At 49.5% G+C, this 18,798-nt stretch overlaps 2 protein-coding genes across 22 annotated transcripts in view; one reads left to right on the top strand and one right to left on the bottom strand.

Moving 5' to 3' along the window:
- The window catches only part of PRRT1 (proline rich transmembrane protein 1), a 37,278-nt gene extending 21,617 nt beyond the window's left edge, over positions 1-15,661 (top strand). Inside the window, exons 4-7 of one of the 7 annotated variants that reach the window (XM_077331214.1) lie at positions 2,387-5,165; positions 12,943-13,022; positions 13,332-13,427; positions 15,391-15,661. In XM_077331214.1, the coding sequence (XP_077187329.1) occupies positions 2,387-2,563 (177 nt within the window). In that variant the 3' untranslated portion in view covers positions 2,564-5,165; positions 12,943-13,022; positions 13,332-13,427; positions 15,391-15,661. The other 6 variants (XR_013229766.1, XR_013229767.1, XR_013229771.1 and 3 more) reach the window with 6 other exon arrangements.
- Positions 9,009-18,711, bottom strand: FKBPL (FKBP prolyl isomerase like). Of its 15 annotated transcripts, none has more exons than XM_077331171.1 (4): positions 18,280-18,557; positions 10,678-10,800; positions 10,210-10,292; positions 9,009-10,071 (listed from the first exon to the last, which is right to left on the bottom strand). In XM_077331171.1, exon 4 carries the CDS (start codon positions 9,977-9,979, stop codon positions 9,029-9,031), a length of 951 nt encoding a protein of 316 aa, XP_077187286.1. In that variant the 5' UTR covers positions 9,980-10,071; positions 10,210-10,292; positions 10,678-10,800; positions 18,280-18,557; the 3' UTR covers positions 9,009-9,028. The 15 variants fall into 15 exon arrangements, with proteins under 15 accessions (XP_077187286.1, XP_077187296.1, XP_077187287.1 ...); XM_077331181.1 differs by having other exon boundaries at positions 10,736-10,800; XM_077331172.1 differs by lacking the exon at positions 18,280-18,557 and adding an exon at positions 18,174-18,191.
- Between the last annotated feature and the right edge of the window lie 87 nt (positions 18,712-18,798).

The following is an 18,798-nucleotide window of genomic DNA, read 5'->3' as shown; positions in this document are numbered from 1 at the left end:
CACTCTGGTATTTGGGCAAAAACTCTATGATAAATTGGGCTTCCACCATAGAGTTTTTGCATACCAGCCCATCACCCTGAAGTCCCAAATCTGAACGTGTCACTTCTGGGTTACTTCTGGAAACGTAGACATGTTTCTGCACATTGGATGGATCTCCCTCTTTTTTGGTGTGAGTCTCCCCCTCTGCCAGCCAGCTGATCGGCGGCAGAGATGTAGACCCGGTAAGCAGGGCACTCTCACCTCCGCTGGATGGTCTGACAATTTCATGTGGTTACAACTGCTCTCCAGCTGACAGTGATAATTTTCCTTGGAAAAAATGGCTGTTTTGGATAATGGTCTGAAGTCCCTCCCCTGTCCAATTCCTGTCCCCTCCAGCTCCCCCACCCCTCAAATTTCTGCATTTCTAGGTTTGCCAGCTTCCGGCTGGGAAATACCTAGAGATGTTGGGGGTGGAGCCTGAGGAGGGTGCAGTTTGGGGAGGGACTTCGAGGGGATACAACGTCATAGAGTCCCCCCTTCAAAGCAGCCATTCCCTCCAGATTAACCAATCTCTGTTGCCTGGAGATTGGTAATAGCTAGAGATCTCCAGATATCACCTTGAGATTGGCAACCCTTTCAATTCCCAAGTGCACATTGACAATTTGGGATTGGGAAGCTCCTGGATATTTGGGGGTGGAGCCTGGGAAGAGGAGGTGACTCAGTGGAGTATAACGCCATAGGATATACCCTGCAAAGCTGCCATTTTTCTCCAGGGGAAGTGACCTCTGGGGTTTGGAGACCAGTTATATTGCTGGGAGATCTCCAGGCCTCAAAAAAGGATGGGAAACCTGGTTGACAGCCAGGATTTGAAAAGGGATGCCGACAGCCAGCTGTGGCCTGGGGATCCCCTGAAATCACAGCTCATCTCCCAACAGCAGAGATCTGCTCCCCAGTAGGAGACTTCGATTTCTAAATAAGTAAACTCGTGGAAATAAAGTTTCTTTATTTTAAGAAAATGCAAGCATCCACGTTGAAGGCATAGTCAGGACTGAAGTACAAAGCATAGGACAAACAATATAAGGGTTTGTCTCCCCTACCTTGGGAACTTGAACCAGGCAAAGTTAAAAGAAGTCAGAATATAGAGATAACCACTTGCCCATCCAGGACAGAAAGGTCTGGGAACTACAGAACAGTAAAACAAAGGAGGGAAAGGAATGTGAAAGGAGGGTGAGAAGGCATAAAATATAGCAGCAGGAAACCTTGGGATGTCAAACCAAAGCATCGGTAATGAACCAGGCCAGGGCAGCACTCTAACAAGTTTCAGAATAAACAGAATAAAATCATGGTAGAAATACCTGGGGATTCTGACCCCCAGAGCAAACGGAGGGTGGACTCTATGGCTCTGAAGCCCTCTGAGGTCCCCGTCCTCCTCAAGCTCTGTGCCCAGATCTCCAGGAATTTCCCAACCAGGAAATGTCAACTCAACCCATCCCCACACCACCACTGGTGGGCAGGAGGAGCCTGCCCATCCCTACGTTTGACTGTGGTGCCATCTGACACCTTTTTTGTTGAGAGTTGTGACCATTTCTGAATAAGAAACCACCCCTTTCCAGACAGAGGAAATGTCTGGGAACACTCAAGGAATATACAGGGAAAAGGAAACAGCTCAGACTCTCCCGAAACATATGCCGAGTTTGCTCCTCGTTCATGTCTGGCTGACACCCCTCACCTCCCACACATGTACACATTCTGTACTCTGGAGACGATCACTTCATTCTGGGTTCTGAAGATGAGTGGGTGTGTTGAGGGGGCTGGCGGCCATTTTGCGGGCTCTTGTTTTCTACCTCTGGCAGAGGTGCTGAGAGGCCGCCTCTGCCTGTTGGCCCAACAGGCTAATAACTCTAACCATTTAAACCTGCTTGCTGGGCAACAGTGAAGGGTGCCCCCTCAGTGCGTTTTTCTGAGAGCGAGGATAATGTTGGGGAGACGCAGTGAGTTTGTCTTTGAGAGTGGCCAAGGGAAGTGGTCTCTGAGGGCACATCTACGCTACAAAATTTAAGCAGTTTGATAATCCGCCCTGTTCTGACAACCTTGGAAACTGTCATTCTTTGGGGATGGTATGCCCTAGCCCTGGTATTCAGAACTTGACTGCTTCTGAACATGGTGGAGCCCTTTAAGTCCTTCCTTGGCTACTAGCCATGGGGATTGTCCTCCCTCTGCTGTCTCAACTGGGGCAGTCCAACGAGAGCTACACCACTAGATTCTGCTGATCATGTAGCTTAGATCTCAGATTCTCTTTACATGCATCCTCCAAGCATATTGTGCAGAGCCTGCAAAACAATACGTGGCTTTGCCCAACAGTTCTTCTGACCTACCCGTTTGCAACCTGTCGATTTCTCTTTCTCAGGTGCGGACCGCGGTCGCTCGCGGTGACATCGTCTCGGCGGAAATCGCCTCGCGGGAGGCCCGCAACTTCTCCTTCATCAGCCTGGCGGTGGGCATCGCCGCCATGGTCTTGTGCACCATCCTCACCGTGGTGATCATAATCGCAGCCCAGCACCACGACAATGACTGGGACCCCTAGCGATCGATCCAGGGGTTCTTCCTCTGCCTACTCCCGTACCACCCTGGCAACTGGTGACAACAGCCCTGAAATCCCTAGCAACCATCGCTCCCCATGACGGTCCTTGGCAACCGTCTCCCCGCAGTCTTTAGCAACTGTCTCTTCTCCTGCCGACGGCGACTCGGCAACGGACTCCTGCACAGTCCTCGGCAACCGTTGCCTTTGTGAATGGCGCACAACTCGGCAACTGACTTCCGGATCACCGCGGTCGGACTGAATCCTGACCCGCCCCCGTGCCAAGGCGCGCTCTCCTAGGGCCCTAGCAATGAACGTTCCCTCCTGCCTGCTCTTGACCGGAATATTTTGCTCGCTTCCCAAAGGAGTAGGTTCCGCCTTCTGCGTCCGTGGCTACGACCATCTTCCTCCTGCCGCGTTTGCATGCACGGCGTCACTGCCGTCCACCAAAAAGCACCCCGCCGCCTCCATCTCGGTTGAGCATCACCCCTCTTTTCTCCACCTACCACAGCTCCCCCCTTCTAGTTATTCAGTAAGTTTAAGAAGGCCTGCCTCTTGTGGGCCCGATCTTGCCGTTTTTGATTAGTGAGATGCAACCCATAGTGATCTTCCAGCGGCATTGCTGTTCTCCAGCTCTTTCCCTCCCACAGAGTCCTACACATGGAAGGGTTATTCTAGGCCAGTGAGTCCAAGCTCTTTAGAAACCCAAAATTCGAGTGTCCAGCCACAATTTGAAGACCTCCAACCAAAGGGGGGCTCCCTTCCATATAACTGGCTCCATGGAAAACCTGCTCATATGACTAAGAATTCTGTCATGTTTTCCTCTGAAACTCCATCTCCAGGCCAGGTGGAGCCACCCGATATGGAGAGTCTCTCAGTCTCCCTAGCTTTGTTTTATAGCAAAAGCTATTGCTTCCAAGGGTTGTCCATCCCTAAGCCTCACTTGGGGATTCCAGACCACGGTTGAAACAACTGTGGTGAAATTAGGAACGGGTAGTGTTTTCCTCATCCTCCAGGCCAGCTGAGTTTAATATGGTCATCAGTTCTCCTCTCTCTACAGGTCCTTTGAGAAGCCCGCCTTCTGTACAGCTGTTAGTGGAACAGGCTTCCTCGGGACGTGGTGGGTTCTCCATCTTTGGAAGATTTTAAACAGAGGCTGGATAGCCGTCTGACAGAGAGGCTGATTCTGCGAAGGTTCAGGGGGCGGCAGGTTAGAGTGGATGAGCGACAGGGTTGTGAGTGTCCTGCTTTGTGCAGGGGGTTGGACTAGATGACCCAGGAGGTCCTTCCAACTCTAGGATTATATGATTCTATGAGGAATCTCCCCATTGGTCCTCCTGGTCTCTCCATACTCATCCTTTGAGAGCCAGCTTGGTGTAGTGGGGTTAAGAGCAGTGGCCTCTAATCTGGAGAACCAGGTTTGATTCCCTGCTCCTCCACCTGCAGCCAGCTGGGTGACCTTGGGCCAGTCACAGTTCTCTCAGGGTGCGAAATGAGGCTGTGGAAGAGGAAGTCTAGGCGATCGTAAGCCGCTTTGAGACTCCTTTGGGTAGCATAAAACTGGGTACAAAAAAGACATTTTTCTTTCATTCTTGAGCAAAAAGAAACCCAAAGCACTGATGAAAAGAATCAAGAGATTTGTTTTCCTTTCTTTGTCTCAGTGCTTTCTTACCGTCTTTATCAATGCTTAGGCTAAAAGACAAATATTTATTATTATTATTATTAATATTAATATTGTTATTAATTAGATTTATTACCCGCCAATCCCAGACGGCTTGTGGTGGGTTACATATGCCTGAATAAAAACCCCATAAAACCCCCATTAATACCATAGACATAAAACAACACAATTCATAATCAAAAAAGAAGATATATACCTGTAACTCATCCTCAAGACAATCTTACAAGTCGGGCCAGGTTAAGAGGTTGATAGCCCACAAAGTTCATTGTTCAGGCTGGCTCGATCTTCACAGTTCATGGAAGCTCACCAAGGTCAGTCCTGGAGACAACTGGGATGGGAGACCCCCCAAGGAACGTCAGAGGCAGGAAATGGCAAACCACCTCTGTTAGTTTTTTGCTTAGAACATGAAGGGTCTCCATAAGTTAGCTGTGACTTGGCAGCACCCCCCCTCCCCAATTCCATTACAGGACATGGGCATAAAAGGCGGTAACTCTCCTCAGAGTTATTCATTTTATTTCAAGGAGAAACCCTCCCTCCTCCCTCACTGCCAATGAATGCTCAGGGTTCTGTACATGAAGCCACATCAAAATAGCACATCAAAGTTTTTTACACAAAAGGAGAAAAAAAATAAGCTAGATGGAGCAGGGGAAAAGATGGATTCTGGGGAATCCGGTAGAGTAGATTCCCTGCAAGCACCCAGAGAACAAAAAATAACCAGGCACTGAAATAATTTCTCTTGGAGGAGGAAGCAGGGTGCTCTGAGCTGCAATGACAGTCTGCAACAAAAATCTGATTTTCCCACACTGATTTGGATGTGCGTGTGTGTGCGTGTGTGTGTGCACCTGTGTGTGTGATGGTGGCCTTTCCCAATCGACAGGTGCGCCTGACCAGAAGCAGAAGTAGCTTTATGGAATGTTCTTCTCCCAGGTGAGCAAAGCCTTGCTCATGTTTGGGAAGGGAGGGGGGAGTCAGGTATTAGGAGACATCACAACCATTTGGCTTCGGGTGGAAAGATTTCTGGCTGTTCTGTTTGATCGTTCCCAGTGCCTCCGTCCCCCCCGAAAAACTGCTGTGCCAAACCCACATTCGTTGACACGGAAAACAAACGTCCCCCCCTCTCCCCCCGGTTCTTTCCCCCGTTTTCTTTTTCTTGGATGTTGGACTCTGTGGTTATATTATTAATCTCTGTTGCAAGTGACATGGTTACAGAATCTCTCTCTATTACTTAATAAAGGAACTCAATTCTCAGTATTGCCTGCCTTTTCAACACTCCGTGAACTACGATGGCCGCTGGGAGGGGGGAGTGTCCTTTGGAAGGGGGGCCATGTTTATTCTAGAGGAGGCCAATTCTATCATAACACAATCGCAGCGAGCCTCTCCGTCCTGGTTCCGCCTACCCACGGCTTCTCGGTGGGTTTCCAGATGGCGTGCGGGGGTACGGCAGAAGGTTCGGTGTGCCTTCCCCCCTGTTCACCTCGCCACCCCCTCCCCCTTCCATTCTCCTTTTCCCCGGGTTTACCGTTCCCCCGGTCTCTGCATCCCTGGCACTGCGGTCTCTCCGGAAACGGTTGCCTGGAGACAGCAAAGGGGGTATGTATGGATTCAAAGTGACAGGTGCGCATGTGACAGCCCTAGGGGGGGCGGCGGGAGGGGGGAGCCAGGCAAGGGAAACTGGAAAAACCCACAATAGAAACAGCGAGGGAGAGGGGCAGATTGTGGCCACTGAGAAACCACTGTGGTGCAAACTGTGAGGTGGTCACGTAGCTGGAGGAATAGAATCCTAAAGTTGGAAGGGGGCCTACAGGCCATCTAGTCCAACCCCCTGCTCAGTGCAGGATCGGCCTAAAGCAGTGGCTCTCAGCCTGGGGGTCGGGACCCCTTTGGGGGTTGAATGACCCTTTCAGAGGGGTCACGGCAGAGCAAGCAGCTTGGCTGGGGGGGGCACCATTTACACAACAGCCTTGTGGGGTGGATCGAGATAGAGCGTTCATCTGTCTGGAGCAGCGGAAAAGAGCGAGGTCGGCATGGTGGGACCAGAGGCAGAACTGAACGTAGGAACCCCGGAAAAACCAATTGATATATAATCCTGAATAATGGATCTTCACGCCATAGGTCCGTTTTGGTTTAACGTCTGTGAAAGAACACTTGCATAATTTCATGGTTGGGTGTCACCACAACATGAGGAACTGTATTAAAGGGTTGCGGCATTAGGAAGGCTGGAAACCACTGGCCTAAAACATCCAGGATAAGTATCTGTCCAGCCACTGAAGAAAAAGAAGAGTTGGTTCTTATATGCCGCTTTTTCCTACCCGAAGGAGGCTCAAAGTGGCTTACAGTCGCCTTCCCATTCCTCAACCTTGAAGACTGCCAACGTTGGCTTGAAGACCGCCAACAAAGGGGAGCTAAGCACCTCCTTAAGCCAGGGGTGGGCAAACTGTGGCCCTCCAGATGTCCATGGACTACAATTCCCATGAGCCCTCCCAGCATTCGCTGGGAATTGTAGTCCATGGACATCTGGAGGGCCAGTTTGTCCACCCTACCTTAGGCAGTCGATTCCACTGCTGAACTACTCTGTGAACAGTTTCCCCCCCACCCTGATATCTGATATTGTTCTACACATAGTTTTAGGCCCATCACTGCATATCCTACCCTCTGCTGTCAACAGGAACCCCTCCCTGCCCTCCTCCAAGTGACCCCCTTTCAAAGAGAGCAATCATGCTCCCTGCTCAATGCAGGATCAACCTCAAGCATCCAGGATACGTGTCTGTCCAGCCACTGTTTGAAGACCACCGGTGAGGGGGAGCTCACCACCTCCTTAGGCAGTCCATCCCATTGCTGAACAACTCTGATGGTGAAATCCCACCTCCACCCACCCCCACCCCCGATATCTAGCTGGTACCATTCTATGCGCAGTTTAAGGCGCATTACTGCAGGTTCTGCCCACCTGCACCATACCAGGAATATGCCAAGTCAGGTAAGGTGTATTCTGGTGTCCGATTGGAACTGTCTCCCAAGATACCGCAAATTCTTCTGCTAAACCTTCTTCCGATGTTGCTATTTTTTTTTTAATCCTGAATTGTGGCTTTTGAAGAATTTGACTTAGGTTTTCCAGTCAAGTCACAAGGGAAAAGGTAGAAAAAGTGAGCTTTGGAGGAAAAGGTGGCCTGTCGACCCTAAGAAAGGTCCCTTGAGTCAAACATGTGTGCATCCCCCCCCGCCCCCTATGCTTAAGGAAGCATCTTTCTGCTAACTGGGTAAATGTGTGTGGGGGGGGGGGGTGAGATGGGAGAACCGAGGCGATTGAATGGGACATGGAAACCTTGTCTCAGTAGAAGCTCTAGTCTTCCCTCACAGGGCTGTTTTGTGACCAAAATTATGTGTAACATTGAAACCTTGTCTCAGTAGAAACCCTGTTCTTACCTCACAGGGCTGTTGTGAGGTTGTTGGAGTTGGCCGATTGGCCAACGCTACTCCCCCATCCTTTCCTCTTCACCTCTTTAATAATTGGTGGAGGGATGGGATTTTTAGTCGTCATGTTAGTAGACTGATGTTTTAATGGGAATTTTAATGGGGTTAGTTGTTGTGACCCGCCTCGAGCCTATCGGGAGAGGCGGGAAATAAATATTATAATAATAATAATAATAATAATAATAATAATAATAATAATAATAATAATTTTAAAAAATTACGCGTAACATTGATGCCTCATCTCAGTAGAAACCCTGCTCTTACCTCACAGGCCAAAATAACGTGGAAGCCTTGCCTCAGTAGAAGCCCTGTTCTTACCCCACAGGGCTGTTGTGAGGCCAAAATTATGCGTAATATTGAAGCTTCGCCTCAGTAGAAGCTCTGCTCTTACCTCACAGGGTTATCACGGGCCCAAAATCATGTGTGACATGGAAGCCTCGTGGGAGTAGAAGCTCTGCGCCAGGACAGGAGATTCACATCCATCCGCTGGAGACTCCTAGGAAGGAGCGGACTACATCTTTAACCACTATACCACACTGGTCTGACTCAGGGCCATCGTGCATGAGGCCATCGTGTACGGAATTGCAGGCTTGACCCTTTCCTCTTGATTCTCATTTTCTACCACCCTTCCCCAAACTCCTGTTTGATTTGCAAGGGGAAAATAGAAGACTCTTGGAGAACAGGAAAGGGTGAGGGTTATAACCTGCCTCCCCCAGCGATTATAGGCCCACTCTGATTTCCTCTGACCAGGAAACATCTGCATTTAGCCTTAGATAGATATCAGGAAAAAAAATTTCACAGTCAGAGTAGTTCAGCAGTGGAATAGGCTGCCTAAGGAGGTGGTGAGCTCCCCCTCACTGGCAGTCTTCAAGCAAAGGTTGGATACACACTTTTCTTGGATGCTTTGGGCTGATCCTGTGTTGAGCAAGGAGTTGGACTAGATGGCCTGTATGTCCCCTTCCAACTCTATGATTCTATGATTCTAATAATAAAGACCATAAAAGCTGACTTGTATTGAATCAAACCATTGATCCATGAAGGTCAAGCCTGTCTACTCAGACTGGCAGCAGCTCCCCAAAATCCCAATTAGAAGTCTTTCACATAACCTACTCCCCGATCCTTTTGACTGGAGATGCCGGGGATTGAACCCGAGACCTTCTGCAAGCCAAGCAGAGACTCTATCAGGGAGTCATGGCCTAGATTCTAGTCCTGCATCTTCTGGTCCCAGTGCCTTCAAAAGACCAGGCGGGCTACCCTGAATCCCTTGGAAGGAGGGCAGGAAGAAACCAGCAACAAAGCAAGCAGTGGGCGAATCCTTTTATTCAGCCAAACATTTTCTGCATGGCCCGTGCCAGTTTGGCGTCCCGCGCCTTTATCCTCTCCATCACCCTGTCCAGCTCCCGCCGGGCGGCTCGGTTCCCGGGCTCCACTCTCAAAACGCCCTTCAGGTCTTGCGCCGCCCCTTCCAGGTCGTTCATGGCGTCGAAAGCCAAGCCGCGCCGAAAGAGCGCCTTGGTGTTGACCGGCTGCAGCGCCAGCGTCTTGGTACAGTTGCAAGCGGCGTTGGCCGGCTGGCGCAGCCTCAGCTGGCAGGCGGCCAGGTTGGCGTGGAGCTCGGCTTTGATCTGGTCGTAGTCCGGGGGCGGGGCGGCGGCCACAAGCAGCCGCAGGGCCTTGGCGTAGCGCCGGGCCGCCGGGCCAATGTCCCCGGCCCGGTAGAGCTCGCCCCCCTGCTCTTTGTTGCGGAGAACCAAGTTCCACTTCTCGCTGGCGCTCATCTCCCAGGAATCCTTGGACGGCGTGAAGCTGGCCAACTGGACGATCATGCTGTCTCCTCCCGCGAGCCTTAACTCCGCCCGCTCCCCAGCCAGCATGGTCTCCAGGCATCGGTCTACTGCCCCATCCCATTCAGCGTTGCCCGCCCCCAGCTCCACCTCCGCCCAGCTGTGGGACGGGTAGCTCAGGAGGCCGCTTGGTTGAGCCTCAATGAAGACCTGGCAGAGGGACCCTTCTTTTGGCTTATCCACGCCTTGACCGGCCTCCAGGACCCGTTTGACAAACGTGCCGTCGGGGCAGGCCCAAGGGATGCTCCCGCTGGTCGACCTCGGCTGGTTAGAGGGACGCAGGCTTCCTTCCATGGCCCCGCCTAGTTCTTTTGACCCAGCCCCCTTTCTAACTCCATCTTGGTTTTCTCCTTTTCCGCCCTCTGTTGTCTCACTTGGGTTATTGTTCTCGGGCCTTCCTCTCGACTTCGGCCTCCCCTCACTCGCCATGGTCTTCTCGGCCAATCGGAAAATTCCTTGCCTAGCAGTGTGACGCTTCCTTCCGCCAGCAGGAGGAGCCGTGAGATTTTGCTTGACACCTGCTGGTGTGGAAGAAGACAGAATGGTATGGAAAGCAATAAAGGATTATGCTCCGTTTGTCTTCTCCCCACCCATCTTAACCCCCCCCCATGGGCCAGTATAGCCCACCGGACAAAGGGGAGGGTGTAAAACTAAGAGACCTTTTCTTCCAAATCCCAGGTTGGTTGTGAGCCCGTTCTTGCAGCTGTGGATGAATGGCACCCCTTCAGCCTCAGTTCCTCATCTGTAAAACAGAAAGGACAATAACTTGCCTCAGGCACGGTCAGTGTGCAAAAGGATCTCTGAGGGACAAAGACAGCAAAATAATCAGATGCCACAGCCCAATAATCCTTCAGAGCTAGCATAGTGTAGTGCAGGGGTAGTCAAACTGCGGCCCTCCAGATGTCCATGGACTGCAATTCCCAGGAGCCCCTGCCAGCGTTCGCTGGCAGGGGCTCCTGGGAATTGTAGTCCATGGACATCTGGAGGGCCGCAGTTTGACTACCCCTGGTGTAGTGGTTAAGAACGGTGGCCTCTAATCTGGAGAACCAGGTTTGATTCCCCACTCCTCCAACTGGGTGACTGTGGGCCAGTCACAGTTCTCTCAGAGCTCTCCCAGCCTCACCTACCTCACAGGGTTTTTGTGGGGGCAGTCACAGCCCTGTCAGAGCTCTCTCTCAGCCTCACCTGTCTCACAGGGTGTCTGTCTGGTGGAGAGGAAGGGAAGGCGATTGGATGCCCCTTTGAGACTCCTTCAGGGTATAAAAGCAGGGTATAAAAACCAACTCTCCTTATTCTCTCGCACTGTAATACCGATCAGTTATTAAGCTCCGTGCAGGGGAGCGTTCAAAACGGGATGGACAGGACTCCCAACATCTTGAAACCTCTCCTTCCAGGCATGTCCACGCCTCCTCCAATTACCTTTCCGAGAGCGCAGGCAACCCAAAAACCGCTGGGGCTGCCCTCTTACCCGATACATTTCCAAAGCAGGTATCCCTCCCACCCACCTTTCCCTCCTCTTACCCCTCTTGCTTGGCACAGTGTTGGATTGAGGAGTCTGCCCGGATGAGAATATAATTCAGCTTCTGCCTCGGTAACACCCGTCTCTCTGGTCCCCCTTCCACATCCCCCCCCCTTTCCAACGTCATTTCCCCGGCAACCGCCCGCCCTAGCAACAGCTAGAAGCTGGATGGAGCTATGCTGAGATGGAGGCAGGCAGAAAGGACGGGGGAAACCCTTGGCCCTCAGCACAGTATTCCACCCATCGGAAAATTATAACAGGGAAAAATTTTCCTTTTGTTCATAGCTAGGGTTGCCAGGACCTCCCCACCCACCCTGGAGGGGCAGGGGGGCCAGATCCAGAGTGGGAAAGTCCTGGAGATTTCGGGACGGAGGCTGAGGAGGTCAGGGACATCAGTGGGGTACAATGCCACAGAGTCCACCCTCCAAAACAGGGGTAGTCAAACTGCGGCCCTCCAGATGTCCATGGACTACAATTCCCAGGAGCCCCCTGCCAGCATTTGCTGGCAGGGGGCTCCTGGGAATTGTAGTCCATGGACATCTGGAGGGCCGCAGTTTGACTACCCCTGCTCCAAAACATCTGTCTTCTGCAGAGGAACTGATCCTTGTAGTCTGGAGATTTGATGAGGATGAGGCAGAATCTCCACAATGCACCCTCCCCACAGTGATCGCTCTGGGCCCCAGGTCTGTCAACTCCAGACTGAGGATCTGGGGCAGGGGTAGTCAAACTGCGGCCCTCCAGATGTCCATGGACTACAATTCCCATGAGCCCCCGCCAACGCTGGCAATACAGACAATAGAGAGAAGAGCTGTTTTTTGTACCCTGCATTAGTCTCAAAGCGACTTAAATCAGCTATCCTCCATCACCCCACAACAGACACCCTGTGAGGTAGGTGGAGCTGAGAAAGCTCTGAGAGAACTGTAACTGGCCCAAGATCACCCAGCTGGCTACACGTGGAAGAGAGGGGAATCAAACCCAGTTCTCCAGATTAGAAGCTGCCGCTCTTAACCACTATACCATGCTGGCTCTCAATAAATAGTTCAAGGCTGCCCTGTAAACTGGGGTATATTTGGGGCTCTGAATTTATGACTCCATTGTCCAGCTCTGCACTAAACAAGGTCTGACAGAAACTCAGGTGGGTTTTCAAATACCTTTAGTTTTCAACATGACAGAATAGTGGAGAACTTCAAACAAAGTGACAGTTTTGACTGTTGTAATGTCTCCTTGTGTGGTGGGCTACTGTACTTAGGTCCGATTTAATTTTCACTATGTTGCTGGCAAGCTATATTTTACCACAGCTGGTGTGACATTCTGTTTTATCCGTCATGTTGTGGTTTCAAGGTCAGTCACAGTTCTCTCAGAGCTCTCTCAGCCCCACTTACCTCACAGTTGTGGGGAGAGGAAGGTGATTTACGTCAGTCACTATGAGACTAACGCAGGGTATAAGAAAAAATGATATTTTGTTTTATCCGTAATCTTGTGGTTTCAACGGTTTTTATACGCCATTGAGGGGGGAGAACATAAGCATAATATAATTAAGAAATCAACAACTTTGGCAGAAAACTATTGGTCAAGAATAGGAGGACCACAAACAGGGAAGAAAAGTCTGTGCCACAAATCTAATCTTTTGCACTTGACTGCATTCAGTCCAGGTTAAAAAACACCAGATAAAAAGAAGCATAAACTAGAAAGGAGGTGGGTAGAAACTTAAGTGATTTCAGTTCATATTTTCCTTTAAAACAAAAAACAAAAATCTGTTCCGGCTGTGAAACTGCATAGCTTGTGGGCAGTACCTTGGGGGGAGAAAAACTGAAAACTACATCTCCCACAATGCCTTTCTCCATCCCTCAACCCCTCCTCTGTTTTCTCCTAGTTCCTTTTAAGCGAGAGACATCGTGGAGCTTCCTTGACGGCTGGGACCCCACAAAAACATGGTGTGACTTATAATAGGCGGTAGGTAGTTCTTAAAATGGGTTATTTGAAACCTCTGCGCCCCATTTCCCCCTCCTCTGGAGACAGGGATCAGAATGAGTGTAAAAACAGGGGATGCCAGGATATCTCCGGGCTCTCTTCGCATTTGGGGAAGAGACGTGCCTGCTAGGGAAAGGAAGAAAAGCGAGGTGGTGGGTGGCCCCACCAAGGCCCCACAAAGGAGCCCAGGACAAGACTAGGAGAGCTATCATCTACAGAAAACCTAAGCTTGCATTTCCTGAATCCCCAGAAAAGGGCGTTCTCAAATATCTTGTCAATTTTCTCATCCAGCCTGCCGCTATGTGGCCAGGAAAATAGCAGCCTCCCTGCGTGGGGAGGCTCTGGGGGAGCCCATGTCCGTGTGCAACAGTCGGGTCTGCCAACCTGGTAAGTGAGCCCTGTTTTTCCTTCTGCCAGAAGATCAGGGTCTTCCTTCCTTCCACAAACCAGGGAGGGGCCATTTCAGTGTCTCAGCAGCCACTGCGGTTGACCTCAAGCCACTGTTGCTCTAGAAAGAGAGCTTCAAAGGGAGACTCCGGCGTGAAGTGGCTGAATTGGAATTCATCAAGAAATCTGACTCCACCCTCCAAATCAGGGGTAGTCAAACTGCGGCCCTCCAGGTGTCCATGGACTACAATCCCCATGAGCCCCTGCCAGCATTCGCTGGCAGGGGCTCATGAGAATTGTAGTCCATGGACATCTGGAGGGCTGCAGTTTGACTACCTCTGTTTTAACTAATTTAGCAGATGTGGGGAGATTTCTTCAGGGAATGGTTCTCTGTACTTTGCAAATTGTGACTGGCTTTTACATCAGACCCCTCATTCAGAGCCAAGCCTATAGAGTCCGGGTTTGCCAACAGGCCTGGAGAAAAGCATCCTGCCCTTTTAAAAGAAGCACGTTATTTAACTCTGTGCCATGTAAAGCTTCAGGCGCCTATTTCAACCCTAAGCCTCCATTAAAAGGCCTGGGGAATTTTTCTCTAGGCGCTAGCAACCCCAGTGGGTCAGCAGTTTAACAGTGTATGTTCCCTAGTTTGTCTATATGAACAACCCAGTTTGATCACTGATGCTTCAAGAAGCAAACAGAGCCTCAGTCTAAGAAAGAGAGCAGCCATTTCCCTGCTCTGCTCCTCGCCTCTAACACCTGCATCACAGGCAGAAACCCAAAACCGGCAGCAGATTCTTGTTATGGTGGCCTGCGGTGATTGAATTTCTGCCTGCAATGGAGCTGTTAAAGACGCAACGTAGCACCATGCTAAAGTCAGTTCTTGGCTGAAAACTGGGAATTACGTGACAGTGAGTGATCAGATGGACTTTCTGTCAAGTAAACCTCTTTATGCTTTTTATAAGCCTCTTCTTCCAACAAAAGCAGATTTCACTAATCCAAGTTTTGCCTCCTCTAACCTAATGAAACTGATGGGCAGTAGGTTCGGGACAGACAAAAGGAAATGCTCCTATATTCAGGGTGTGATTAAAATGTGGGATATGCTATCAGAGGAAGTAGTGATGGCCACAGGAATAAACAGCTTTCAAAGGGTAGTAGATAGATTCATATAGCATGTTCCCCAGAGAACACTGAGATCCAGCCAGCAAAATCTGCTGAGGATCCCCGGCCCCAAAGAGATCAATTTGGCCTCAGCCAGGGCCTTTTCAGCCTGGGCTCTGGCCTGGAGGAATGATCTGTGAATGGAGATCAGAGCCCTGTGGGATCATAGACAATTCTACCAGGTCTATGGCTGAGGCCTAAAACCCTCTTCTGATCTATTGGCCTCCCTGTCAGAACCCACCAGCTGAGTAGCAAGAGAACATCTCTGTATGCCCCTCCCTCTCCCATGATAGGAGAGTGGGCAATTGTTATACTGTTTTTAATGCTATCAGTTAATACATGTATTTCTTATACGAATTTAAAGTTTTTATTCTACCGTAAACCACTCTGAGTCTCACAAGAAAGGGAAGTTTGTTATTATTATTATTTATAATAATAAATATCTATCAATGGCTACTAGCCATGGGGATTGAGGTGAACTTCCAGGCTCTGAGTCCCAGAGCCAGGAGGCAACATCAGGGGAAGGCCTCGGCCTCTATGCCCTGCTATTGGCTGTCCAAAGGAACTGGCTGGCCACCGTGGGAGGCAAGATGCTGGATTAGATGGACTACTTTGATCCAGCAGGGCTCTTCTAATGTCCTTAACCCTTTTAGGCTCTCAGTGGCCCAAAGTCCTGGTTTTAAGCCCCACAATCTACCTTCATAACCCATGTTTCTTGGTTCCATATTGGGGGTGGAATGTTTGGCTTTATCCCAGAGTCCAGAATGGTTGTGCCAACAAAGCTTGTCGTCTTCTTTTCTTACAGGCAACCGGAACCCCACGACAGGCAATCAAAAACCCACAGTCATGCCCCCATCTACATATTGCTCTGTGGACCCGGAGTGCTCCCCTCCTTCTGCTTTAGAAGTTGAGACCCAGAAGCCTCCTAAATGATAGAACAAAATGGAGGGTGGAAAGCAGCGAATGACGGGTCACTTGGCAGCTCCTGGAAAAGCAGGAACTGAGTGGACCAGAGAATCCATCTGCCTGTCTAGCCTCCCACTGTGTCACTTAGAAAATAAAATCCTTCTCTCATACTTTCTCTTGCTGTAATCATTACAATAGTCTTGTGAGGTACATTGGGCGGGGCTATCTTTATGAAGCAGCAGTGGGGAGGTGCTGAGTGACAGTTTCCTGCCTGAGGCCTAGAGTTGCCAACTTCCGGGTGAGACCTGCACTTCTCCCAAAGTTACAACTGATCTCCAGGTGACACAGATCAGTTCTCCTGGAGAAAATGCAGCTTCAGAGGGTAGACTCCATGGAAACAAGTCCCCTGCTCAGCTCCCTCCCTTGCCCAGGTTTCACCCCAAATCTCCAGGATTAAGCAGAGCTGGTAACCATGCTAAGGGGACATTGTGAGTTCATGGCAGATTTGAACCGAAAAGCTCCTGGACTGATGTTCATTCACTCAATTTTGGCTCTGTCCGTGCTCCCAAAAGGGGGAGAATACAGAATTTAGATTTTATCGGATGCCACTTTGAGCACCAAGCTCTTAAGAAGTTATGAAGACCCATTTTCACAAAATATCTCAAGAATTCCAAAGTTTCCGAAGAGAGGTTGGAATAAAAATCTCAGTATAAGCCAGATTGTCAGGGAGGTGTGTTGTCTGAGGAAGAGTGCTTGCATGTGAATGCTCCTGCTTTGAATAAATCTTTGTGGGTCTTTGTGAACTCCTATTTTGTTGTGCTGCTCCAGACCAACACGGCTACCCACTTGAATCTGTCAGGAAGGTTGCTGCCCCCTTTGTCTTCCAGCCCTGCTCTTGTTCCACTAACAATTATATCACAGAGAAGTGTAGCACTAGTAAGCAGTTTTAAGTTTCCCCTCATTTATTTGTTTTGATTTGTTTTCTGCCCCTCGGAAAAGTCTTCCAAAGAAGCTTATAGCCAAGATGTTTCATCTGGAATTGACAATCAGAAGAGCAACAATTGCCATTCACCACCAAACCCCAGCTAAAGTGTTTTCTCTCAGTCATGTTGTTTTATTATTGAAAATTTTACACAACCACAAACACACACAAAAAGACACAAAACCTACGAAAACCCTACCACCAACACCACCTCAATAACCCCCCAACGAAAAATAATAATAAAATGTTTTCAAGAGGTTAACTCAGCATTTTCTAAAAATATACAAGAAAACCACAACACCACACAACAACAGCCAAAAAGTGAAGTTTTGGTAAAGGAAAAGCTAATGACATCATCAGCGGCCATGTTATATGCACAAGAGCTTCTGGCTGCAAGAGTTGCCAACGGTCCTGGAGAGAAATGTTCTTTGCAACCACCAGCAACGCCGACACCCAGCTCCTTTGCTGGGAGTTGCTACCTCCCCAAATGTTTATTAAGAAGATTTAGGAGAGGCTGATCAAAATTGTGACATCATGTCACAATTTAATTTTGGTTACTCCAGTGGGTTTTTAAGGTGAGACATTTAGATATCATAGAATCATAGAGTTGGAAGGGGCCTCCAGGGCTACCTAGCCCAACCGCCTGCACAAAGCAAGAACTACCTGCCTACCCACGGTGACTCCAATTTCATGCCCAAGTGATCCCCTCCACCAAAAATCTCCAGAATCCAGCCTGGCCTGGAAGAAATTCACCTACCACCCCACAGTGGCGATTGGCAATTCCCCGGGTATGCAAGGAAGGGCCACAGGAGACAAACAGTGGCACATCCCTTCCTGCCCACCCACTCCCAGTCTACCCAAGTTCATAAAATCAGCCTTTCTCTCAGATGGCTATCTAGCCTGTGCTTAAAAACTTCCAAAGAAGGAGAATCCACCACCTCCTGAGATAGTTTGCCATTACTTGGCTTTGGCTAAGGTGACCAGATTGTCCCACTTTTGGAGGGACATCTGGGGGCACCTGGCAAATTGTACCTATGTTGAAATTTAAAAATATATATATATTACAATACTATTTTTGCATTCTATGAAAATTTGTGTTGCTTCATATAGACCAAATTTTAATCAAGAACCCCCCGCCCCCCGGTCAATGGTGTCTCGCTTGACCAATGTTAAAATCTGGTCACCTTATCATAACCGTGATATTCCTTGGTGTTCTCCCATCCAAATAAAGAACAGGGCTGAACCTCTTCTCCTTCTGATAAGCCTGGGTCATGGAAACGAGCTGTTTTACTACGCAAAATATTTTGTGTCTTTTGGCACACACTACTCTGCAGGTGCAGATTTCTCCCCTTTTTAATTATTTATATTTTATTGGAGTTACAATTCTTGCCAATTATAGTCAAAAGGAGAAATCTCCAGTTCTCCTATTTTTGCGTGCCTAGCTTTTTTTTAAAAAGCTTTTTTTTAAGCGATAACCTAATTTTTAAAAGTCTTCTACTTATTGTCCTCTAAAAGAGCTTCCGCCATGTTGGGATTGTTTTTAAAGTCTTTTAATGGGTATTTTAATGGGGATAAGACTATTGTGACCCGCCACGAGCCTACGGGGAGTGGCGGGAAATAAATCTAAATAATAATAATAATAATAATAATAATAATAATAATAATAGGTTGTGGCGACTCCCCCCCCCCACCCCAACTACCTTAATGGTTCCTTGAGGCTGGGTAAGATCTGAGCCACGGCCTAGTTAACGTCCTTTTTTTATTTCAGATCAGCAGCTCCATAAAAAGACCAAAAGAAAAACCCACCTTCGATTGAAAAGTAGCTCGACTCTTTTTAAAGAGACAAAAACCACAACTCCCACAGGCACGTGCGCGAGGCGCATGCGCAATCCGCTTTGAGAAACCGACTTCACGCAAATTGCGCGTTCTCTGTCTGCGGTCCGGCTCGAAACGCTCCACGCATGCGCCGAACGATCACTCGCGCAAGACGGACGCGGCTTCGACCCGCTATTAGACGCATGAGAGGGTTCACTCCATCTACGCCGTGCGGGTTCTGCGCACGCGCGTGCCGGCTCTCCCCCTTCCCTTTACCGTTCTATGAGCGTTCCAGTCGAATTGTTTTCCCGCAATGCGCTTGCGCGCTGCGTTGTAGCCCTCGCTACCTATGAGCGATTCCGTCCGTTGCTATTGGCTCCTAGAGTTCCGACTCGGTACGCTTCCGTATCCTATCCCTTTTGCCATTGGTGAACACTCCAGCCTCAGCCGGCCTTCTTTTCACTCCGATTGGCCGGACTGAACCAGTAGCCTGATTCCCATTGGGCGCCG

Source organism: Paroedura picta, chromosome 3, assembly GCF_049243985.1.
Source record: "Paroedura picta isolate Pp20150507F chromosome 3, Ppicta_v3.0, whole genome shotgun sequence".
In the NCBI taxonomy this organism is placed as follows: domain Eukaryota; kingdom Metazoa; phylum Chordata; class Lepidosauria; order Squamata; family Gekkonidae; genus Paroedura; species Paroedura picta.
Note: the sequence above shows the minus strand (reverse complement) of the source record. Positions and strands in the feature narration are given on the sequence as shown.